Source organism: Megalopta genalis, chromosome 2 (assembly GCF_051020955.1).
Source record: "Megalopta genalis isolate 19385.01 chromosome 2, iyMegGena1_principal, whole genome shotgun sequence".
NCBI classification, from domain to species: domain Eukaryota; kingdom Metazoa; phylum Arthropoda; class Insecta; order Hymenoptera; family Halictidae; genus Megalopta; species Megalopta genalis.
Window position 1 is genome coordinate 10411400 of NC_135014.1, and position 21006 is coordinate 10432405.

At 30.5% G+C, this 21006-nt stretch overlaps 6 protein-coding genes and 1 long non-coding RNA gene across 8 annotated transcripts; 4 read left to right on the forward strand and 3 right to left on the reverse strand.

Moving 5' to 3' along the window:
* The first annotated feature begins 2045 nt into the window (after positions 1-2045).
* On the forward strand, positions 2046-3701 carry LOC143258764 (uncharacterized). Its single transcript, XR_013032596.1, has 3 exons — positions 2046-3056; positions 3128-3208; positions 3335-3701. It is a non-coding gene; the product is annotated as an uncharacterized LOC143258764 (long non-coding RNA).
* Positions 3560-4387, forward strand: hoip (NHP2-like protein 1 hoip). The gene is made up of 2 exons (XM_033471276.2): positions 3560-3701; positions 3899-4387. The coding sequence occupies exons 1-2, from the start codon at positions 3699-3701 to the stop codon at positions 4277-4279; spliced, it is 384 nt and encodes a 127-aa protein (XP_033327167.1). The 5' UTR covers positions 3560-3698; the 3' UTR covers positions 4280-4387.
* A 68-nt stretch (positions 4388-4455) lies between these two features.
* Positions 4456-6709, reverse strand: LOC117220867 (ALG1, chitobiosyldiphosphodolichol beta-mannosyltransferase). The gene is made up of 6 exons (XM_033471275.2): positions 6079-6709; positions 5619-5961; positions 5306-5553; positions 5065-5238; positions 4876-4990; positions 4456-4786 (listed from the first exon to the last, which is right to left on the reverse strand). Exons 1-6 carry the CDS (start codon positions 6353-6355, stop codon positions 4576-4578), a joined length of 1368 nt encoding a protein of 455 aa, XP_033327166.1. The 5' UTR covers positions 6356-6709; the 3' UTR covers positions 4456-4575.
* Positions 6710-6737: 28 nt separating this feature from the next.
* Positions 6738-8018, forward strand: LOC143258765 (uncharacterized). The gene is made up of 3 exons (XM_076518328.1): positions 6738-7267; positions 7347-7690; positions 7775-8018. Exons 1-3 carry the CDS (start codon positions 6940-6942, stop codon positions 7946-7948), a joined length of 846 nt encoding a protein of 281 aa, XP_076374443.1. The 5' UTR covers positions 6738-6939; the 3' UTR covers positions 7949-8018.
* Positions 7459-12519, reverse strand: LOC117220872 (glucose-induced degradation protein 4 homolog). The gene is made up of 4 exons (XM_033471282.2): positions 12124-12519; positions 11368-11535; positions 11050-11282; positions 7459-10859 (listed from the first exon to the last, which is right to left on the reverse strand). The coding sequence occupies exons 1-4, from the start codon at positions 12268-12270 to the stop codon at positions 10796-10798; spliced, it is 612 nt and encodes a 203-aa protein (XP_033327173.1). The 5' UTR covers positions 12271-12519; the 3' UTR covers positions 7459-10795.
* Positions 12520-13031: 512 nt separating this feature from the next.
* inc (BTB/POZ domain-containing protein inc) lies at positions 13032-19030 on the forward strand. Of its 2 annotated transcripts, XM_033471281.2 has the most exons (4): positions 13032-13255; positions 13436-13732; positions 13912-14040; positions 15461-19030. In XM_033471281.2, the coding sequence occupies exons 1-4, from the start codon at positions 13064-13066 to the stop codon at positions 15488-15490; spliced, it is 648 nt and encodes a 215-aa protein (XP_033327172.1). In that variant the 5' UTR covers positions 13032-13063; the 3' UTR covers positions 15491-19030. The 2 variants fall into 2 exon arrangements, with proteins under 2 accessions (XP_033327172.1, XP_033327170.1); XM_033471279.2 differs by lacking the exon at positions 15461-19030 and having other exon boundaries at positions 13912-15016.
* A 272-nt stretch (positions 19031-19302) lies between these two features.
* Positions 19303-20747, reverse strand: Lamtor2 (Late endosomal/lysosomal adaptor, MAPK and MTOR activator 2). Its single transcript, XM_033471357.2, has 3 exons — positions 20041-20747; positions 19782-19944; positions 19303-19583 (listed from the first exon to the last, which is right to left on the reverse strand). Exons 1-3 carry the CDS (start codon positions 20106-20108, stop codon positions 19434-19436), a joined length of 381 nt encoding a protein of 126 aa, XP_033327248.1. The 5' UTR covers positions 20109-20747; the 3' UTR covers positions 19303-19433.
* Positions 20748-21006: the final 259 nt, after the last annotated feature.

Here is a 21006-nt window from a genome sequence, read left to right on the forward strand (position 1 = left end):
AATCATGACAAAAATCACGAGGAAAATCACGAGGAAAATCACGACGAAAATTAAGAGAAAATCACGAGGAAAATCACGAGATTAATCACTAAAAAAATTACGACGAGTATTGTAAGGAAAATCACGTCGAAAATCAAGACGAAAATTACAACGGAAATATATATATATTATAACGAAAATATAAGATGATAATCACGAGAAAAATCACCAAGAAAATTAGGACGGAAATCGCGTCGTGATTTCAAGATACTCGACATATTTGCAAAACTCGCCACGTCCTGCTACCTGACACGGCCGAAAAACTTGTCGTCCTAAGAGTTAATAATTGTAGCACACGGAAAGAATCGTTTAACCGAACCTGATGATGGAAGAGGGGTGGGTATTAAATAACGCACAAATACTTTCTGCACCGATAAGTGCGATCACTCCTTTTATTTACAATAAAGAATATAAACTATAATACAACACAACTCAATACAATTATATTTCAGATCTTCCAACTTGAAATGTTGCTCGTTCGACGGTCCGATCTCGACTCTTCGACTGTCTGTTGCTAGCACTCTTCGATTGTCTGTTGTTAACACTCTTCGATTTTCTGTTGTTAACACTCTTCGATTGTCTGTTGGTACAACTCTTCCGTAGCAACCCCTATCTTCTATTGCTTCTTAAGGAGTTGTTCACAGCAGGACAGTTTCACATTACAGCGACTCGATTTGGAGAAGTCGTCGTAACAATATATTTTTGTTCAAGCCTTATACTCTACAATATTAATACGAATTCATAATTAGCAGCTATCGGCTCGGTATCATCATCGACTGAAAATACATTGCAACTCGTAATAATTTTTGAATCGAGCACGATACCGATTGCCCGGGTGTCACCACGAGGAGGTTGCTGCTTCAGAGACCCGAAAGAGAGTCCGAACGAACCCGGAATTCGCTATGACTTCCTTTCTTACAACGACGACTTATAAAACTAATTCACTCGCACGCTCGCATATGTCAAGTATTATCGCGGACCAAAAGTAGATCAAAGAAGAAGTCTCCGATCCACGGGGACCAAAATGAATCGGAGCAGAAGGCTATGATTCTTTCAAAGTGAGAAACAGTTGCGAGTCGGTGCAGAAGGCACCGACTCGAGGGTGACGCGACGCGTACAATGCTCGCACAAATCCGGTGCCTCGCAGATCTCGAAGCAGAGTTTTAACATGAGAAATGAAGATCCGAAGTTAGACCCTTCCCACATTGTGTATTAGGTGGCCATTTCTCGCCCTGCGACCTAAAACTAAGTTAGGCCGCCTTACCCGTCTGAATCGGCACTAGGCGGGAGCCTACGCAGGTATACCTGTGTGACCATTTCTCGCCCAACGCCCCGCCCCTGATCGGAGCTATGGACGGATTACTGGCCGAACAGCGACCAGGGAAGAGTCTCCCAGAAGGAGGGTCCCCGCATCCGAATAACCACGTCGCATGCTAATTCGCCGATCAACGAAACGAGTTCGGACTTACCCGAAAGTATGCGCAAGCAAGGCCGCCACAGATTTTTGTTGTGACGCAGTCGAAGACGACACGCGAAAAAATAAAGCTAAGACAATATTACCGGACATACGCACAATTAGCGACTCGGGTACCTCGCGCCGTGTTATTAGGGTAACGGACGACCGCGAGTCGGCACAAAAAATGCAACTGTAATAATTTATCCTCGTGACAGTTCGAAACCGAAACGCGTAATTCGTCTACGACGCACCGAAAGAAAAACCAGCCCCTATTATCCCTTTGTTACCGGGTAATTCTACACGCGACACCAAACACTTTTTGCCAGGGGTCAAAAAGGGTTCTGCAACTTCGTCATAGGTTACATTGGAATTTATTAATTGTAATACTTTAGGGAACGTATTTAAGAACGCATATAAAAGAATACTTCTTCAATAACAGACACAAATATTTTGTCGATTCCGCGAATCTCCCTTCCAAAGGGAGGTTCGAATGGAGCTATGTTCCCAATGGGCTATTATGACCGATGCTTAAATGAAAGCTGGAAGTGTCTACTTTAAGAAGTGGTAAATTAGATTTGATGACAACAGCGGGAAAGTATGCTTATGAAAAATGAATATTATGTATTAAAGAAGTAATGCAAATGATAATATTTTTAACAGATCGATATACCGTAACCCTTTGAATTTAATTGAAGCTTTCGAGAGTTCAGAAATTTCCAAGGAATTATATTTCATTTTAATAATTATATTTACATTATATTATATTTAATAATTTCTCTTCGAGTTATCCTTTGCATTACTTTCGATTTTTCTACATATCCAATCACACTGTAACCTGCAGACTGTCATCGAGTGCGATCCTCCAGCTTTAATTTGTGCTCTTAAAAGTTCAAGATTTTGTTCTTAATTATTGATAACAATGGTTCAAACGTGTATGATATAAAACTGATCAGAAATGATTCTTGCCGCTTCGCCATATTGTCGGCATCGACAGCGCCGCTCCGTGTAACGGCGAAACGCTCAAACTGGTAATCAAAAGTTATCGACGCGTTACTCGCACGGTTACAGTTACCAATTTTATCAATGATGTCGCTGTTCTATTTTACCAATAACCTTATGCAGTTACCATGCCATTCGTTTATCGATTTGAGCGTTTTACCGTCACAAGTATTGGCGCTGATTGAAGATAAAAATAAACAAATGATTCTTGCCTCAATTTGCAATGCACAATATGGCTATAGGAGCAAGAATAATTGTAATAATTGATAACAAGGATTTTTCAAGATATGTATATAACAGTGTAATATAGCGAAGTTTATCTGCGAAATCAATTATTTCCTTTCATAACGTCAATTTCATATGCGGGCAAGTCTTCGGTCGAGAATGGAGCATGTGGGATAATAAAATAGATAAATTAATATCGATTACTACTTTTTATCTCACAGTAAACACACAATGATTTCATTCGGAAAATATACGTTCTTGTTACCAATTCTCTTGTACATTTGCGCAGCGAACAATGATGATTGTTATATTCCAGTTGTTTTATGGCATTGTATGGGTAAGATTATTTTATTTTCATATAGTTTAAGTTTTACGGTGTTAATGTCTATTACGTGGTTATATTTTCAGGGGATAACAAAAAAACCGTTCACCGAAACGCGCAGTTCATCTTTGACGTACCGAAAGAAAAGCCAGCCCCTCTGTTACTGGGTAATTCCTTTTTGGAAAAAGTTCTGATACTATAGATTCCATTAAGAATGCATATAAAAGCATATTTGATATCTCGTCTGCGATAATACATTGGATGTCCAGTCTACTCCTATACCCCGTTTGTAGTTATGTCACGTCGCTAAAAACCAGAGGTTTCTTTACGCCCTCTACCAAAATGGAACAGTCAGCTAGAGAACTAGGTAAGACTGCAGCACAGAAATTTCGTTTCCATTTTACAGTAATATACCTTTTAGTTCAATGTTTTACCGCCACGTGGTTACAGTGTTTCGATGCTCAGATTTCTTCATGTATATGCATTTATATACGTAGTAATAACGCCGGCATTTTATATATTGTTTTCTGTTGTTCCTAGCTGTAAGCGGTTCGATACCTCCGTGAAGCGATTTTATTAAATAATCGTGGAGAGGTTGTTGATTCCTACCATAATATCATTTCTTCAATATTCCAGATATAAGTTTATTTCTACAAAATGGTAAGTATTACCTAATTGATATACTTTTCGATGTACTCGTTTAAGGTTATGTCTTACACGTGGTTTCTTGTTTGTGTGTATATATAATAACATCATCGTGATAAACAAAAACTCTAATACCGAGTTAATTTAAATAATATAAATCTGCACGTTTAAATAAAAGAAGAAATTTAATTGCTTTTTTATTATTTGTATAGACTGACGAAGTCAATCCAAGAGCTTATCCATTGGCGGATGCAACGTTAACTGCGAAAATCCTGAATTTGGTACAACAAGCAATGAATTACAAACAATTACGGAAAGGAGCAAATGAAGCTACGAAAACATTAAATCGTGGTCTCTCCGAATTCATTGTAATGGCTGCAGATGCGGAACCATTGGAGATTTTATTGCATTTGCCATTGTTGTGCGAAGATAAGAATGTACCATACGTATTTGTAAGAAGCAAACAAGCTTTAGGTCGAGCTTGCGGTGTGTCTCGACCTGTTGTTGCTTGTTCTGTAACTGTTAACGAAGGTTCACAATTGAAACCACAAATTCAAGCAGTACAACAAGAAATCGAACGACTTCTAGTTTAAGTTATTTGTACTGAAAATAATTTTAAGAAGCTAAGCTGCATGTAGTTCATGTAATATGATAAATGTAACAAATGAATGAATAAAAATATAATTAAAACAAAAGTGAAATCAACTATTGTTAACATTTACATTATATATATGATTGTTATTAATTCTCATGTATTTTAAGATGCAAATACTTATTATTGTGTATATGTATATATACACATTTATTTTATATAACATTTCTATAAATCTATACAGTGCAATATTGTATAAGCATTTGCAATCTTTATATAAAAGTGAAATGGTGTTACTTATTGAAATGAAGGTAACGCATTGGAAATCCAGTTATCGTGCCACCGATTCTTCTGAAACTCGTGGAGTTCTGATCTGAATTTTTCATTTAATCTATGTTGAACGTCACTGTTTGGAAAATTTTCAAACCATGTTTTTAATAGTGTTGCTAATTCCTTATAACTTGAAAAGATCATTCCATTTTCATTATGTTTAACAAGTTCTGATAAACTGAAAATTAAAAGCAGTGTCTTTACAAATATGTTCAAAATTTCATTATATATATTATAGAATATAATAATATCATTACAGTTTCTTACCAATTAAAATTGTATGCGCAAACTGGAAGTTCACATCCAAACATGTCGACAACTTTCATAGGTAAATCCAAACCACTGGACGAAGTATGAAGAGAAATTCCTAAATCTGCACTAGCTGCAACAAACAATAGAGCTTTCAAAAAATGATTACAATATAAATATTCGAGTACATGTACCACATTCCATTACCTAATATTTTCGGATAGTCTTCACTTGTAAGCCATGGGGTCAAAATTGTAACATGTTTCCACATCTTTAATTTTATAATGGCCATATAAAATTCTTTCAGCTGTCCTTTACCAGTTATTACACAAATTAAATCAGGAAGATTGTACACCTTTTCTTTAACTGCATTTTCGTATTCTGAAATACATAACATAAATGCGTTTTGATACTTTCAGTTCCATATGACATGTAATATGTAAAATACCTTGTAATGCATTTAGTAATATAGAGAAGTCTTCATCTTCGGTCCAACTTGTACTAGACACGATGAAGCCAGGCCTTTCAGGTTTCAAATGTACCTCATCTGATCTACATTCTGTAAATATAGTAGAGTTTTTGTCTGGGCCTTCAAACGCATCATATGTTTCGCTTAAGCTTAATAAAAATTTATGTTTCTCTGTTAGCGATATACGATGAAATTTATCTATTGGACGATCATACAATATTTTAGCCCTAAATGAAAAAAAATGATTAAACAAGTCATTTGAAAGCAAAAAGTTGTAATTGTAATTACTAACCCAATTCCCCATGTTACTTGTAGATCTTCCTTCAAAGCCCCAGAAACACAAAAATTACTTTGTGCTTTGGAGCCGAAAAATATTTCAATTGCCTTTGCAACCTTTACCAATAGATGGTCATTCCTTAAATGTAGTGCCATTATAGTATAAGCATAATTGTGCCAATCCACGATAAATTGAGAATTGACTGCAACACAATAGAACCAACAGACTGGAATTGTCGGTACTGCGGGTGCATTTTGTATCAATACATGAGTGGATATAGGTTTTTTAAATAAGACCCAACAGAGACTAACGGTTTGCCACAAAGTTTTTATTAAATACCGCACAAGGCTGGGAAAATCTGAAATTATAAAATACCTAATTAGAGACTTTTGTTATTCTTAAGTAAGTATTTTATTGTGCAAGTACAATATTATAATAAAATATAACTATTAAAGTAAAATAAAAGATAACATACTGTTGCCTATAGATGGTGGAGGTGGAAGATAATAAATACATACATGAGGACTTTCTTGAATTTCTTTTAATGGGTTTGCACCAGAATAACCTACAAAATCTACTGTAAAACCTTCTTTTATTAATGATAGTACATGATATTGCATTCTAGGGCTTCTGCCTAGATCTCCAAGAACAACAACACAGATATTTTTCTCTACTTTATATTTCTTTATATATAACTTTCTCATCACGAATAAGATTAAAGAAAATACACACAGGAAATAGACTACCCACATTTTGAGTTCAAATTGCAATTGATAATACTATTTTTAACGGTCACAAAATGTATATTTTCTCTCATAAGTAAAGTAAATTTCGTAGGTAAGTTTCCGAATTCGAATTGAACACACTACATAATGTCAAAATGTTACACGTCGTACATATATGTATACGTGGCGCTGTATTCGTATTTACAAAACGTGTGGCATGGCACAAATTTCTTCAATATTTTTTTTTAAACATGTTTCAGAATACGTGATCGGATCGACTGATTCGTTGCACGATATATTTATTATTTATAGTTTTTCAGCGTAATTCTATAGAAAATTAAATATTTGTGAATATAAAATTTGTTTAGTTAACGCATGAATATTTCTATGTAATTTTTTGTAATATTCACGTGTCATACTTGAATAAATATATAAATACACAGAGTATATAAGCGAACGCTCAATTGTTCAATAACAGACTATAATATATAGCGAGGTGTAAATTTATTTTAATATTAGATTTTTTCATGATTTTTTAATTTTTTCGTATACAATCTCCGCACAAATTTATTGAATATTTACCGATAAGAATAATATTTGAATTTTTAAAAATGACAACGATTGACGAAGAATCAATTATTAAAAGCAATGATATTGTTCCTTCCTGGCAAAGAAATGTCTGTGTCCCTCAACAGTTGATTGAAGTAAATGAATTATTAAATTTAATCAATAGAAGATTAGAAGATTGTGCTTTAGAATGGCAAGCCGAAATATCTCGCAAACAATGGAAAATATTTAATTCTAATACCATCGAATACAATATGTCTGACAAATCATTGTTGGAACGAACATATTTCAATGAAAAAATATTTGATGAAGCTTTTCAGCATGTACTTTCCTGTAAAAAAAGTTTTACAAAATATTTAAAGGACTTTATTGGCAAGTAAATCAAGTGTATGCAATTATACGATGCAAATCTTTGAAAGATAAATTATCGAACATTTTGTTGCGTTTGTAGCTCTTTTACGAGGCGAAGAATCGATTTTTAATAGAAAAGAAAGTTGGAATGCACAAAGTCAATTCTATAACACAGTTGAAAATCGGAAGAAGATAAATGATTCAAAAACCGAGCCATTGTATTTTCCTTTATTGAGAAATCAACACTCAAGTGGAACAAGAAAAACTAAGAATAATCTTGTTGAAAATACATTAATGGTTCAAAATTCGTTTGCTGATGTAATTAAAGCTAAAGTGAATTTCGATACAAAATTCTTAGGGTTTGAAGCTGTATTACACAAGATTATTTCATTAACAACATCAACCAATACATCTTACATCTGTCGATATTGTTCGAAAATTTTAGTAAATAAATTATATATCACATTGAATTCTATTAGTATTGTAACAGTGCAATCCATCAAATAATGCAATCAATTTTATATCCAGAAAAATGGCAGACGAAAGAAGAATATGACTTTTGTTCAAAGACATCAAACTATTTCAAGATCAGAACATGTAACTAGATCTGCAAAATCATTATCCAAGAAAAAGAAAATAAAAGAATCCACCCTAGCAACTGGTGATACTGATAATCAGCTATCTCTCTCTCACTTAAAGTAAATACAAATTTTTACTGAGTGTATGCTTGCGTTTTTCACCAACGATTACAATTATATTACCTTTTTGAGCATTTAGAATTTCGATCAAATAATATACATCACCTTGTGTAATTCAAATATATTTTTTCAAAACTTATAACCTTCGACAGATATAAAATTAACGATAAAGATGCTATCATGTGTTTGTAGGCTTTCTGTAACATTGTTTACCATTAATATATTTGATTCTACTAGTAAAATCTTACAGAACGAATTATTTATAATAGTCATCGCTTTTTCTTTAACATGGTTGCATTACATTTTTCTTAATATGCTACAAAATGAATGTATACAGAAATACAATAATTTTATACATTTTTTACTTTCTTAAAGTTATATTTTTATTTTATTGACAATACGTATAGTAGTCGCTCTAATATTGCGAAGTTGTAAATTAAAATATCGACACCGACTGGTATTTACATTATTTTATTATTACATACGACTTTGTAATTCTGGTCACAATGTTTGGTTCTTATATTTTCATGATCCTGCCCATTGAAAAATCAAATTAGATCATCTTCACAGGGTGATACACAGAATCATACTACCTACCACTATCACTCAGTTGTCTAGAATGAAATTATTAAGTGAATAGGTAGAGGAGGATTGTTCATGTTTTGATTGAATGACTGACCACCCAATAATGCTGTTCATTAGTATAATTAAATTTATATGTTAGTGACGAACTCGATAAAATACGAATAATATAGTTTTATTATCACTGTTTACTATAAGAAAATCAGTGGCTAGTTAATTTTTTTTAAAAATAACATTCCATGCGAAAAAATTTTACTCTACGTTTGTTAAGTGTGTATACTCATTTTATTTTTTGATTGTATAACGATTTTCGCAACACTCCATATATGATATTTAATAAGCAATCAACAACTCAACAGTAGTCCACATAATTCTAATAGCTTTTGTTACTTCATTACTATTAACCCATACTTCGTTTTGGTATTAAAGTAACTACAATATACATAACACGTAATAGAAGTATTAGTATGAAAGTCTTCAAATGTCTTTCTCACTTACATGTTAGAATGGAAGGAAATATACAAAAAGTATCAATTACTTTTCCTAAAATCTGTGTTATGCTTGAGGATACTACAAAAATTGGTCGATACATATAAATTTATACATTAAATTTTCCAGGCATTACAAATCCATATTTCAAAAACTCATTTCTTTAAAATTAATAATTTAAAAAACTTTAGTAAAATAACATGTAGTTCTCACTCATGTCAATTATAATGCATACATAATCTAAACATTTTAATTTAATAAACTACTAGTTTGTAATTGCATTTTGTTGGGTAAACTAAAATGTAACAGATAATGTTAAGAGATTCAAAGCATCTTAGTACAAAAGTTATTTAATACATACATTATACACAATGTTTATATATTTTAGAATAAATATGTATGCCTGTTCTATACATTATACAATAGACAAAATTAATTTCTAATAATGGACAAGTTTTACTATGTTGGTAACATTAAATATCTTATAATGATTTTAATTTTAAAATAATGATGTTTATGTTCTTAATAGGAGATTCGTTATAATCCCTTGCATGAGAGAAAAATAATATTTAATCTCTTACAATATAAAAATCTTTTAGAGTACATCTATATGTTAATTACACTCTAACTTTCTATGTCACTTTAGATTAGCCTCGTTCTTAAAATGTTCTTAAAATCATTAGACTGCTTTATATCAATTACTGATTCAATACTTCATTGCTGTTACATTTGTATTAACAAGTCTATGAACGATCAACGTTTAAATATTTATAGAGTGTTCTTTGTTTGAATAACCTGTTCAAAGTATATAGTTCACGAAAAATATTACAGAGAAAAGTCTGTTAAGTTTACTGTATTGTTGCGACTAAGAACTTGTGATAAGAACTTAGTGAATGAAGATAGTGGAGACGAGTTTTCCACTGTGTAACACTCTTCTAAGGCAGAACAATTTATCATCACCTATGATTTCTTCAATTGTTATACTGACATTAAAACGAAACATCAACGTCAGATAGGAATATATCATGAAATTATATTAAAATTCCTGTCATGTTTCCATTTGATTTCTTCTCTTATATAATTATACCATTTCATTCGGCATCCTTTTATTTATTAAGGCAGACAGATCTCATAAACACAAAAATGTTAATTCCCACTAAATAACTTTATTATGCCTAAATCTATACATATAAAAAATCTACATACAATATCAAATCCAAATTGGTAAATAAATAGAAAATTATTGATTCTTTTAATTTTCACACTTTCGAATTGAAGTGCATGTCGTGATTAACCAATTGATAAAACTACAAAGAATGATATCTCAAACGATAAAAAATACAAATATTTCTTGTAAATTTAAAAATCAAATTGCAATCTTACAAAATATAAGAATGTCAAATAATGAACAACATTAATTTTAATTGATAAAAGGCATCAATTAATTTATTTTGATAAAACATCTTACAATGAATATTAATAACTAATTTATAATCAAGCGTATCTTATTGAGGCACTGCAATCCTCTTCAACCTGTTAATTGTAATTTTTTTTTTCTTCAGAGCATGTCTAATATGTATAGGAAATAAGCAGCATATCATGTACCAGTGTAAAAAAAATAGGTGAAATACTTTATTGTCAAGTATCTCGATTAAGATGGTCAATTTAAAGAAATATTTAAATTGAGAAACTAATTCTGAGATTACAATATTTATGAGATCTGTATGCTAGGAAGAAAAAATATGAATTTTAGGTAACAGTTGGGCAAAAACTATCAGTTTCACCTAAACTCATAGATCTGTATACTATGCTCTGGAACATGTTTTAAATTCAGAGACTGATACCTGAAATAATGAAAATTTTGTTGAAAATTTTCTGCAGACATTAAACGAATACATTTCTGTATATAATAAAGTTTTAATATAAACGTAGCCATAGATAAAAATAATTATATGAATGTGTAAAAATAATAGATATTGCAACTGCAAATGTATGAAGTATTATTCTTTACTGAGTTATATAAAAAAACATTACCATTCAGAACTACGATGATAATAAAAACCATCAATTGTAGCAGCAGATTTTTGGAAGCAAATATAATAAAATCCTGCAAATGAGGCACCACTGATATCTTGAACAGTATGATCGGGAACCAAGAAATGTTCTTTCCATCTCATAAAAACAAAATCGGTTCCTTTCACAGATTCATAATCAAATGTGTCTGAATTAAAAGTTTTGGCGTACTGACAAAACGATTCAAATTTGCTCTGAAATTATTAATAAACAAATCACACATAACGATAATGGAAATTAATAGATGTATAAAGTGAAATGTGTAAAAACAATACAAACCCAATGTTTTTTATCAACATCTTCATCCGCATCCCATTTACGAGTCAGAAAGGGATACTTTTTTGATATAATTTCACCATCAAAAAATGTTGTCAAAGATGGATATTCCTCTGTGAGATTCTTAATTTTAAGATAACCACAGAGATAACTATTTTCCTCGTCTACGTGCTGCAAAAAACAAGTGTTTTTCATTTTAATTGTGTATAAATAATATATTTTTACATATACACTTTATAATAATAGTAAGCTATACATGACTCAGCTAAACACAATACAAAAAAAATTGGATTAGATTTTTGAAAGCTTTATCATTGCAGTTTTTCATAACTATCGGTATCTTTTGGATAAGAACTTCCAGTAACGTGTAAACAGCAAAATAAATTTTTCGTAATAAATCGGAAAACTGAGAGATCCAAAGTTAATCGATGAGACGTTAAATTAACGTGCTTTCTTTTTTCTTCTTATTTGCACTACTTTTACAATGATTCAAATGCTAAAGCATACTTGACCAAATGTTAATGTTCGGGCTTAAGAGTCGGAAGTAACATTCTGGAAAATCTCTTTGCAGGTTATACGAAACATCGAATAGTTTCTAAGTGCGAACAATGCGATTAATTAATTGTAACATAAATCTATGACGTAGTTAGAGAGAAGAAAAATACGAGACCAATCGTCGAACTGTAAAGACAGATGCGAGATGTGCACCAGCAATTTCGGATAGTTGTGGCGCAATTTCCAGAATGTCGAGGAACTAACCTGCAAAACTACTTCTACGTCGTAACTGTTGCCTTTCGATGTTTGAGAGCCTTGGAACCGCGAACCGTTGTAAAGCAAAGATTTTGTGACACCCGGCTGCTTCGAGTTTGCGGGCGGTGGGGGGACAACGTCAACTTTCACCGGCATTCTCAGCTCGAGCAAACGTTCTTAAACTTTGCCCTCGTTGGGCGACAAACTCTTCATCACAAGACCTTCGCAATGACTGCCGGTAATTTTCAGGATGTAGATGTATTTATACGAAGCCTCGAATCCAGACACACTCGCGCTCCTAATTTCCACGCAAAGAATTCATCGAACGGATCTCGAAACGACTCGCTTCGTAATTATATTTACACGACTGAAATCCTACTTTGAAAAATTCGAAGACCACTGTTTCCTCATCAAATAAACAACAATATTCTTCATTTGTTTCTCGTTCACGCTTTTGATATCGATGCTATGGATGCGGGACTTTCGTTGTATGTATGCATTTTACCGGATATACGGACGTCTGTCACTTCAAAAAATTTCAATATTTACTTTCGTCGAATTTTTATTAAATTCTTATATTGCGCTTTCATTTCTTCGCTGTTGTCAAGTCTCTGTTGCTTTTAGTATACGAATTCAAATGCTTCAATAATTAGAAAATAGAAATGGTTAGAAGTTTTGAACTGCAATCTCTGAATTGGTAATTTTGTTTGCTTTCCCGCCGAACGCGTTGTACTTATAACAGTGACACTAACTTCTTGAATGAAATTAAAGTATACTAATGCTTGGGTCGTATCAATTAAATCTGATCCGGAGAAAACATTATGAAATAATTTTTCTGTTTGAGAATAGAACATTAAGATATTGATTTGATTCGTTACAGCCTATGCACTGTCGTAATGTGTACATATAATGCATGTATGTACATATGTAGTGGAGTTTCGAAGCAAGTATGGCGGATTTCACGGACATGAATTCGCACGAAATGACAGAGAATCATGTTCAAAAGTGGTGTAATAACCAGTGGGTTCGATTAAACGTTGGTGGAACATATTTTTTGACAGCGAAAACTACACTAGCCAGAGACCCCAATTCGTTCCTTTACAGATTGTGTCAAGAAGATTCTGATCTTATCTCGGACAGGGTTAGTTTGATGTTTTAAGATAACCGCGAAGTTTAAAATATTACTATTCACATGTCAGAATTTTTTTTCCCTACATACCTATATTCCTATTTATGAAACTAATTGTAATTAAACGTAACAATATTTAAGGAAATGCGAGTATCCCGTAGAAACATTTATTATTTGATTTATTTAATGCAGGATGAAACTGGAGCATATTTAATAGACCGTGATCCCACATACTTCAGCCCAGTTTTGAACTACTTGCGTCATGGAAAATTAGTGATTAATAAAGATTTAACGGAAGAAGGTGTACTAGAAGAAGCAGAGTTTTATAATATCACAGAATTAATTCGGCTAGTCAAAGAAAGAATTATATTAAGAGATACCAAACCATTACGAGATTCAAAGAAATATGTTTATAGAGTCCTCCAATGCCATGAGGATGAATTAACTCAAATGGTATCGACACTATCCGATGGATGGAAATTTGAACAGGTATTTTTTCATTTTTTAAATCCAGAAAATGTATACTTTGCAAAATTATTAATTAATTTGTCTTGTGCTGCAATTTCTATTAAGCTGAATCTATTAAAGAATTATAGACTCTAAGAGTGAACTATGAATAACTTGTATTTATCTAAGAAATCATAGTAATGTAACTTCATATGTTTTAGTTAATCAACACAGGGTCACATTACAATTATGGAAGTGATATTCAAGATGAGTTTCTATGCGTGGTTAGTCGTGAATATGGGGCCAGTCAACTAAATAGCAAGGAACAAGAATCAACGGATCGTGTTAAGGTATCACTATCGCATTCAAGTCATTCACGTCACTATTTGAACCAAAACAATTATCGATAAGCTTTTTTATGGTTTGACTAAATATTTATATAGTACTGAGTTTACTCCCTTTTTTTCTTAATTATATTGTAGTTTCTAGTATAAATTCATATTAGAAATGTCAATACTTAAATATTCATATCTTTTTTGTATCAGAGGTTCTAATTATAATAATTACATGTAAAAAAATTTTACAATGTACTACCTATAAGATATACCATAAAACTCAGAGTAGAGAAATATTAAATTTAAAATTTACGAACCTCTGATATGTATCAGTATTACCATATTTCACCATTATATTTATTTTTATGAATCTCATTAATTCATTTGTAATGAACTGGATTTATATTTTTATTTAAATATAAGTTACAGTTTGTCTTATTACAAATTAATTGAATGAAATACTACATTAGTATAGATCAAGTCACAAATTGTTAATATTTTATTATTAGTACTACCAAAGATCACTTTAGTGAAAGATATAGATCTTAAAATTGTGGTAAAGATCTTCTATAAGTCACGCTTCTTTATTCATTTTATTTCCTTACATATCTATATGCAAATACTAATTTGTATAAACCAAGATACATTACAAATAACAGTTTTGTAATTTAAAAAGTTAAAAGAGTGCCTTATAGTGGATTCAAAATGCGCACTCAACTATTATTAAGTAATTTACATTGTAGTGTTCAGATCAAACTTACAAATATTTTTATTTTTCATTTTTTATAACTTTTTGTAATCTGATCCAAACGATACTGTACTATTATCGATAATTAATTCTACTTTAATTATCGAAGCATTTTTACATTAGTTTGTGTCAATTCAGGGGCCAATTCGCATGAGCATGTTCCGCCTCTGATGTTTGCTATATGTATCATACTGTTATTTTTGTATCGCATGCTGTTCATCGAATAAAGAATTGTTTCTTTCATTGGTTTGGTTACTTTCTACCCTATGTCCTGCATGATTCGTTATTGCATGTTTGAAATACTTCACGTGTATTTCGTCCCTTTGTTCTAGAAATATTAAAATACTTTTGTAAAAAATAATGGATTCTTAAATATCAATAAAAATGGGACTATGAATGAAATAATGTAGAATTATTTGGAAGCAATAATTTTTGTATAAAAGTATTCTTATAAGTGCAGCGAAAATATTTGAGTATAACATTTAGTGAAATAAAAACTATATAACAAAATGCAGAGGCTGGACAATGCTACAATTCGTTCATTTATAGATTTTATGAACAAACTTGTACAAAACAGAAAGGAAGAAGTAATATATATTGATTGGCTTCATAGATCTTAGATATATAATTTTAATATAAAATCTTCAATATATTATTCTAAGTTTCAATCATTAAATTGTATTTTAGGTTCTGCAGCAGAAGGGTTCTCGCATGTAATCTCTAAATCCGTCCTTTTCTTTCCTTACTTCGTTTAATTAAATCAACTGTGCAGCGACAAGATGAAGACTGCTTTTGTTTCTACATTTATGTATTTAAGTTCATGTAAATCTTCATTACATCATTTTTCTATATGATGGTAATACAAACAACAGATAATATGCAAAGGTATGATACCTGTTGTAGATATGTAGCTATAATGCAAGAACATGCGATAAAGCTTTAAGAACTGAAAGTACCACATACTAATGCATACACCTCTTTTTTTCTTGGATTTCTATTAACATTCAACAGAAATAGACACGGATTGCAGTGGCACAAGTAGTAATTAGTAATTCGATATGGGATCATATACTAAATAATAATGGAGAATCTAATACTAAAAGTAACATTTTCTATCCCATTAAAAAAATTTAATGATCGTCTTTGTAAAAGAAGTATATATTACACAAAAGTAATAACTTGTACAATTTTCAACATTAACTGCTGTTGTGGGAATTGTTGTTTAAAATGACAGAAGTTATGTTTCAGTTTCATTGAATAGTTTAAGAGACAATAGCATTCATAGGGCAATCTTTTCATACAAATTTCTACACTAACTATATAGATACTATCTCTAGGAATAAATAGTTTATTATTTTGTATCTAATTGTACAGAAATACGTTTTATTTTAATTCTGTCTTTATCATAATATATAAAATAAATTACTTACCTCCGCACTGCCGCTATAAAACATAAAATAATATTTATATATAAATAGTATGATAATTTTAATTATCTGGGACGAAACATATAAAATTCATTTTCTACAAAAACAATTGATTATATTGTTTAATAAATAACGATAATGTATAAATGTGAGGAAACATGAATATAAAACTTCTACAAACGATTTACGAATTGTATGAAAGATAATAAGAAGTACTTTGATCTATTTGATAGTAATTTTTTAAATGCATTTGATTTTTATTGCACTATATTTTGTTATGAAAATGCAATCAGAATAATACATTTTTAAACTATCCAAGGATGTATTGCTTTCTTTACCTTTATTTCTGTGAATTTGCTTATATGCATATCCATGATGAACATGGTTCATATTCAGATAAGATTTTGTTCTTCTAAATAAATTAAACCAAGTTGTAATATATCGTTTTCGCAGATTCAAAAATAAAAATATATTATAATAGACATAATATAGGTTGTCAATTGTTGAAGGCCTATTAAAAAAGTGTTGTAGACAATATATTCATATTGAAAAGAATTAATTACGAGAGAAAAAAAATATATGAGGCATTGAATTGTCATAAATGCAGTGAGAATTATATAATATTTAATATATAATATGTTATAATATATGATATAATACGATTAATATTATATATTATATATCATATACCATGTGTTACATACAGTCTGCACAAGTATGCATGATAATTTTGTGGAAAGAATTTTGTTTTTTAAAAACGCAAACCACTTTGATGATATTATTAAGAAATTACATTTGTACACTAGCATAATATACTTTTGAATGAAATTATATTAAACGAGTAAGTAGAACTCACAGATAGGAACACATTAGAATTATATGTATAAATAGAAATGTTCAGTGTGTTAATTGGCATATATTTACCACGTTTTATACCGAAAATCGATAAACATTAAGACCAATATCAATTGTTTCCTGCAATATACAGAGTTACTAATATCGATAAAATACGATATGGTTCTGCATTGTAAATTCGAATTATTAATCTAATTAATACACTAAATAAAATTGTCGTAATTAAGAGTAGAAATGTAATAACTGTCTGTATGTGAAAAAATTTGTACTTTCATAGATAAATTTCTAAATTTATTAATTCATTAACATGTATTGTTAATAGGAAAAATTAAAATTATACAAGATGTACGAAAAAAGCTGGTTAAAACATTGAATACGAGCATATACTATGTACGTGTAGAATTAAAGAGTTATATTTTTTACATTGTGTGATTTATTATTTAATTTATTGGGTATCGGAATTCTAATGGAGAGCCTTGTATGTAGATCGTAATAAATCTAATTTTTCCAAAAATTTCAAAAGTATGTGTTTCTTAATGTATTTCTATTTACATAAATTACAAACGACATGAATCATAATTAATATATTGCATCCACAAAAGAAGTTTTAGCCAACTTTTTCAAATTCTTTGTACAAATTCATAAATAAATTTTTAATACACTTAACATTTTAAGTTAGATAAAAAAAAGCAAGGATAGCAGGAGAAAGTATTTAGAAATGAATGTCATAAATGTGAATATATATATATATGTACTCTTCATTTGTATAAGAATAGACCCTGAAAAAACAATGGCGACTAAGTTGGGTTAAAAATTGGTAGACCTCTTATTTTTTTAAAAATGTATCTTCTCTACAATAATCTATTTTTTCGAAGAAGATGCCTGACATACGACTATCATCATATTTCGGATATCTCCTTTTAAAAAACAAATTAGAATTCAATATTTCATACGTTCCTGCAAAGGTCATGTAGTTTTGACGAGATCTAGTATTATTTATAAATAAAATGGACAGTATATCTGTTATTGTTTGTTTGTATGTATGTAGGTATATGTATTAACGGGAGGAGATAATAATCAGTTATATTAAAAGTATACTTATTTTTAGAATTATTTTGAGAATTATGGACATGTGTTACTATCGAATTCTTAATCGTGTATCTATACATATATTTATACATATATACAAATATTTCTTCTACCTATGTATTCCTCTAATAGGCACTTTTTGTAAGACTGTATTATTTATACATACGTGCCAGGGAATCGAATTCGAAATAAAAAAAAGATCGGACCAAGATCAGTAATTGTATTCACAATACTATAATTAATTTGTTCACATATCATAATTCTGTGTGCATAATTTATTAACTCTAATAAAAAGTAAAGAATTTAAAAAAAATTTTAACGCATTTCCTTTATAACAATGATAAAAATTTCTCGAAATCAAATTTCGATTTCGATTCTCTAATGTAATATGTTTTCTCAAATAATTTTTTAGTAGTTGACAAAGATAATGGATCTAAAGACATTACGTTTAATTAATTTTATAAATAAATTTCGACACTTCTAACTACACATATGTAAAGATAAAAACTATACTTGAAAAATATTTAAAACAGGATTTTTACTTGAGTACTATAGAAATATGAAACTACATATATTACAGTTACGTATAATGATATGGTAATCCAGCTATTATATAAATATATACATATGTGTGTGAAACTTTATTAATAGCATAAATTTTATAATAATACGTAATACACGATAAACTATATTATTGCAATGTTTTAGTTCATTTTGTGATAATAAAATACATGCAATGAAACTTATATGTTTGTAATTGGTGGACATATAAATTCTATGTATCAAAGCAAGTTCTGGATGCAAATGAAATAACATGTTATTATTACGTTTCTCTTCTTTTGTTACTTTCTTGTTTTTTTACATTAAATAAATAGAATGAAATTAATTAAGTGTTCCATTAACCTTTTCGAAATTACAATAGTGACATCACTGAAATTATAACGTCATCAAGAATGTGATGATACACGCCATCTAGAGTAACTATGTATGTAGCTTAAGTGAGGTTAAAAAACTAGTCACTAGGTTGGTTCTTTTTACATTATTTTGTTGATAGCAATAATTTTTAAATGCTATCAGATTTGTACTTTTAAATATTCCATCTGATTTATGAATTTGGAGTTTATAATATTCAGGTTTTGAAACCAATAAATAACCCTCTGATTTATTAAAAATATATTATTTCAAGGGTAGTACAAATCATAAATTTTTACAAAAAATTATAAGTGTTAGAATATACAATTATCATTATGACACAGTTGATGCAAGATGTTCTTACGTAGGTATGATATTCAAGGCATATTGGCTATTGTTTTCAATGGTTGATCAAGATATCTTGCTAGGGCTTGTGCCTTTTCTCTTAGTAAACCAAATCCTACATTTTCTTTTGCATACAAACATAACAACAAGTTTGCTACTTCAGTGATTACAACTTTCCCCTCCTACAAAACATTTATTCGATAAGTGAGTGATCAATGTAAGTGGATTATACATATTGTTCAATATAATTTAAGCTTCTTTGTTGGAAATAATTTGGAATATATAACTTTAAACAATTACACGAGCTCTCTATAGCACTGTGCCTTACTTAAACAGTTCAATCTATATATTGAGTGCGCAGCAAAGTATTTAATAATTACCACACAATCCATTAGTACAAATTGCAATTCATCTTCCTTAAATGCATTTCGTCCATTTTTTTCATAAGCTGACCAAATATTACTTGTAATTGCAGCTGTTACTCTTGCATCTTTATCCCCATATCCACTATAAGCTAATAAACCACCATCTCTGTTCAACAAGCTGAAATTATTTTGAATGATTAATGCGCAGTGTATGAAAAAGGAACAAATTATTTAGAATACTTGTAACAGTGATCAGAGGATATGCAATACTTACAACGTATTTTCTACTCCACCTGTATTTGCTTGGCTAAGTACTTGTGTGAGAGCTTTTGGTTTCAACATGATTTCACAGTTGACAAATATAAAACTTCTTTTATTATAAATAACAATTATTATATTGCTCTTGATTAATTCTATTAGGACTTCAATATAAATTGGTTAGAAAACGAGAAGATTGTCGAATACAATAACAATTGTTAAATAGTATTCCAATCTACTCCATGGTATTCTATGGTGCGAAATGAAATTTCACACACCACGCACCCAATGTCAAAATAGTTATCAACTCCGTTTCACTGCCTGAAAGTTGTCAGTCGAAAGCAGATTTCTTTCATGCTGTAGTATTCCATGATTGCTTCGCAGCGCCAAATAATTCACGCATCTAAACGCAAGTACATATCTAGTGTCGATAAAAACAAACACTTTCATTATTTACCCATCAAATAATTATAAATAAATGATTTTGCATACATTGACCCTCTTCATTCATTAAAATGTGTATAGCAGACATGCGTATTCATCGGTTACAATATTTAATTTATACGATCGATTAGATCTTACGATTGGAAAGAATTAATAAAATATTATGATTAATCGATTGATGAAATTAATCGCAAATATGTATCAATGATGACGATACAAGATGTGTGTATGTGCTTTTAACTATAGGTACTTTTTGCGTGCCTTGCGAAGCAGAAGAATTTGGTGAATTTATGGAACAACCGGAGCCATTTTGTTTTTGCCCCTATTTGCTGCAACTATTCTTACTTTGCAGTTAGTTACACCACTATGTAATAGTTGTTGGGGGGGGGGGGGCGGGGCGCGATGTTAAGAGATGATAAATTGTAAATCCATTATATAAAATATCGATGCTACCCTTTCTTTATTTTTATTACGTTAAACAGAACGAGTTTTAACTTGCCACGAAAACTTGCTTTGAGAGAAAGTAATTGCATAAATG

Excerpts from the sequence above, each read along its gene's own strand:
- inc (XM_033471279.2), top strand. The coding sequence starts at position 13,064 with ATGGCGGATTTCACGGACATGAATTCGCACGAAATGACAGAGAATCAT. Across the intron at positions 13,256-13,435 it reads CTGATCTTATCTCGGACAGG|GATGAAACTGGAGCATATTT; the intron begins GTTAGTTTGATG and ends TATTTAATGCAG. Across the intron at positions 13,733-13,911 it reads ATGGATGGAAATTTGAACAG|TTAATCAACACAGGGTCACA; the intron begins GTATTTTTTCAT and ends CATATGTTTTAG.
- LOC117220872 (XM_033471282.2), bottom strand. The coding sequence starts at position 12,270 with ATGCCGGTGAAAGTTGACGTTGTCCCCCCACCGCCCGCAAACTCGAAG. Across the intron at positions 11,283-11,367 it reads ATGTTGATAAAAAACATTGG|AGCAAATTTGAATCGTTTTG; the intron begins GTTTGTATTGTT and ends TAATAATTTCAG. Across the intron at positions 10,860-11,049 it reads TATCATCGTAGTTCTGAATG|GTATCAGTCTCTGAATTTAA; the intron begins GTAATGTTTTTT and ends TCATTATTTCAG.
- LOC117220867 (XM_033471275.2), bottom strand. The coding sequence starts at position 6,355 with ATGTGGGTAGTCTATTTCCTGTGTGTATTTTCTTTAATCTTATTCGTG. Across the intron at positions 5,554-5,618 it reads CAAGTAACATGGGGAATTGG|GGCTAAAATATTGTATGATC; the intron begins GTTAGTAATTAC and ends TTTTTCATTTAG. Across the intron at positions 4,991-5,064 it reads AGACTATCCGAAAATATTAG|CTAGTGCAGATTTAGGAATT; the intron begins GTAATGGAATGT and ends TGTTTGTTGCAG.
- Lamtor2 (XM_033471357.2), bottom strand. The coding sequence starts at position 20,108 with ATGTTGAAACCAAAAGCTCTCACACAAGTACTTAGCCAAGCAAATACA. Across the intron at positions 19,945-20,040 it reads GGTGGAGTAGAAAATACGTT|CTTGTTGAACAGAGATGGTG; the intron begins GTAAGTATTGCA and ends AAATAATTTCAG. Across the intron at positions 19,584-19,781 it reads TTGTACTAATGGATTGTGTG|GAGGGGAAAGTTGTAATCAC; the intron begins GTAATTATTAAA and ends AATGTTTTGTAG.
- LOC143258765 (XM_076518328.1), top strand. The coding sequence starts at position 6,940 with ATGACAACGATTGACGAAGAATCAATTATTAAAAGCAATGATATTGTT. Across the intron at positions 7,268-7,346 it reads ATATTTAAAGGACTTTATTG|CTCTTTTACGAGGCGAAGAA; the intron begins GCAAGTAAATCA and ends TTGCGTTTGTAG. Across the intron at positions 7,691-7,774 it reads GATATTGTTCGAAAATTTTA|AAAAATGGCAGACGAAAGAA; the intron begins GTAAATAAATTA and ends TTTTATATCCAG.